General features: G+C 50.6%; 1 protein-coding gene; it reads right to left on the reverse strand.

Moving 5' to 3' along the window:
- Positions 1-1,036: 1,036 nt before the first annotated feature.
- RCC_02808 (related to Probable leucine aminopeptidase 2) lies at positions 1,037-2,780 on the reverse strand (the record flags this gene model as incomplete). XM_023768101.1 has 3 exons in its annotated part: positions 1,037-1,855; positions 1,974-2,478; positions 2,542-2,780. 3 exons carry the CDS (start codon positions 2,778-2,780, stop codon positions 1,037-1,039), a joined length of 1,563 nt encoding a protein of 520 aa, XP_023623869.1.

Raw genomic sequence — 2,780 nt, forward strand, 5'->3', positions numbered from 1 at the left:
TGATGCCATCGCGTTGATGCCATCGCGTTGATGCCATCGCGTTGATGCCATCGCGTTGATGCCATCGCGTTGATGCCATCGCGTTGATGCCATCGATGCCATCGATGCCATTGATTTTAATAGCGTTAACGCTATCAATGCCGTCGCTTTCATAGCTTTCATACCGTCGATGCCATCAACCCTTGACGTTGATACCATTGATGCCATCGATGCCATCATCTTGATAGCGTTGATACCGCGATACCATTATCAATCCCAATACCCTAGTAAATGTAGACCGTCGATGCCATTATTTTTTTGATGCCATCAATACCGGCAACGCCAACATTTGCATATTGACCATCAATGCCATCGACGCTGCCATCATGTTGCCAACAGAGTTGAATATTCACATAACTGCCTTTTTAGCAATGCATAGGCAACGAATGTGGTCGCCGTTACATTCTAATATTAGTCGAGCTGTAGCCTACGTAGCCTACGTAGCCTACGAGGGACCTCCACTGGCGTGAACCCGAACCGAGCCACTCAAAGACATGGATAGATTTACCGCGGAATTTGGAAAGACTTGTAGCGCGTGATGATTCGTGCTCCTTGAAATAGAAATACCTTCTGCGCCAGCCGCGCTTTGGTGTATGAGAGCGCATGTAGAAGGAAGGGCCAGCTCAAATGCTAGGGTTAGGGTTGGGGTAGTGTAAATGTGCTTCACACGTTCAAATGTTTGTGAACATCTCAACGCACGATATTGGTATAATAAAGACGATGGGTCTCTATATCTCCTATGGTTCTGTCGTGGTTCTGCTACGCCGATGTTGAAGGCGGGCTGTTGTCTCGTAGTTGCAAAGATTTAGAAGTCATGCATTTCAAAAGACGCATGGTGCGGCATTGTCACCAAAGGACCACTGAGAACAATGCCGATACATGGACGTCAAGTGACAACGTGTAAATACGAAGCTTCATGGCATTTGATCTGTTATTATGGTATCGAAGGAACTCTAGCCGCTCCTAACTGTCATTTTCACATTTCTCATCATGAACACTAGATCGATTCCTTTGGCTCAGAGCCACACTGCAGACCGGGCTGGTGAGAGTGGCTATGCACCGCGTTCTTCTTCGCGTGCGGGTGCAGGTCTTTGCCTCTAGTCTTGATCTTGCCGCCAGAATTCCTACGTGGGATTCCCGAGAGATCCATGGTGTACCTGATGACTGAAGCCGCGATCGCTTTTGTGTTTAAGAGGAAAGGTTGCCAAGCCAGGTTGTTATAGTCGTCACCCACGAGATGGTAGTTGACATCGTATGCCACTCCAGCCTCACCTCCCCACCAGGCAGCCTCTTCCTCGGTCTTGATGGCCTCAGCACCGGTGAAGATACCACCAGCAGGAATGTTCACCCCTTCTGCGATGAATGGACCATAGTCGGATCTTCCGTTGAATTCAGAATCCTTGGTCGGGATGTTCTTGGCTCTGAAGTAGTCCTGGAAGAAGTGCTCGATGTTGTCAGATCCAGGAGGTCCAGTAAGGTTGAACTTGGAACCATCGCCATCGTAGAGTGCGTACTGCCAGTTGGGGCTGGCGATCATGTCGAAGTTGAGGTAAAGTCTGATCTTGTCCCTCTCTTCTTCCGATAAGGAGGCCACATAGTACTCCGATCCTAGTAGGCCGAATTCTTCGGCAGACCAGAAGCAAACACGGAGAGCGTTCTTGAGGCGGTACTTGTACTTGGACAGCTGCATCGCAGTCTCAAGAATACCGATAGTGCCACTTCCATCATCGTTGATTCCAGGCCCAGCCTGCACGGAGTCCGAGTGTGCACCGACGACAACAACATTGTTCTTGTCGCCAAACTTGCTGTCAGCAATCTAAGAGTGAAGAAATGAGTCAGCAATGTCCTGATCGAAGTGAATGTAGACAGGCACAGCGAAGTTCGAGTGTCATTTTCGAGCTACTTTGCAGGCCTTCCATCCCCGTGGAACTTACGATGTTGTATGTCGTGCGGTTTTCAACCACACTGGTGATTTGGAGAGTGCCATCAAGAGGGAGAGCGTCACGAATAGCGGTCCCGTTTGCCAACGAAATACCTCCAGTAGGGGCGTAGTCTCCGGCTCCTCCGAGTGTACCAGCAATGGTTCCTTCGATGTTGTTGTAGATCACAGCTCCGACGGCGCCAGCAGCTTTAGCAAGGGTGGCTTTGTCTGCGAATGGACAAGTCCCACGGGAGATGAGAGCAATGGCGCCGCTCACTTCTGCTGGGTAGTCCGCTGCATCACAGCCTATGTTCGCTACCGCGACGATGGGAGCAGTCACACCCTCCTCTGATGTTGACGTGGAGTAGGTGAAAACGCCAAGGTCATAGTCGATGTCTCCCACGGTGAAGCTACCAGAGCCCTCGGCATACAGCTCAGTGAACTCCTGTCTCTTGTAGGTCCAGTAGTCTCCAGCTTGCTTGAGATAGCCTTCAATGAACTGCAGTGTGTTTTCATGCCTAAGCCGCGAAGAATACGACGTTAGCGGACCTGGACCTATCGATGCCACTGGGGATCCTCACCCTGGAGAGCCAAACACACGGTTTCGCTCAGGTGTGCTATAAGCCGCCTTCTCCAGCTCCTTCGCTTTCTTCTTGAGAGCAGACTCTTTAATGGAGGCCTGTAGCTTCAAAGAGTAGAGCTTCTGCAARATCGAGCCGCCAGTGCGTTCGGCGGATGCCAATGCAGAAGCACTAACCTGCTCCTCTTGTGCATTACCGCCAGCAGCCAAAGCCGCCAAGAAAAGAGAGGACCACAACAT

The sequence above is a fragment of the Ramularia collo-cygni genome (genome assembly GCF_900074925.1).
Source record: "Ramularia collo-cygni strain URUG2 genome assembly, contig: RCC_scaffold03, whole genome shotgun sequence".
NCBI classification, from domain to species: Eukaryota; Fungi; Ascomycota; class Dothideomycetes; order Mycosphaerellales; family Mycosphaerellaceae; genus Ramularia; species Ramularia collo-cygni.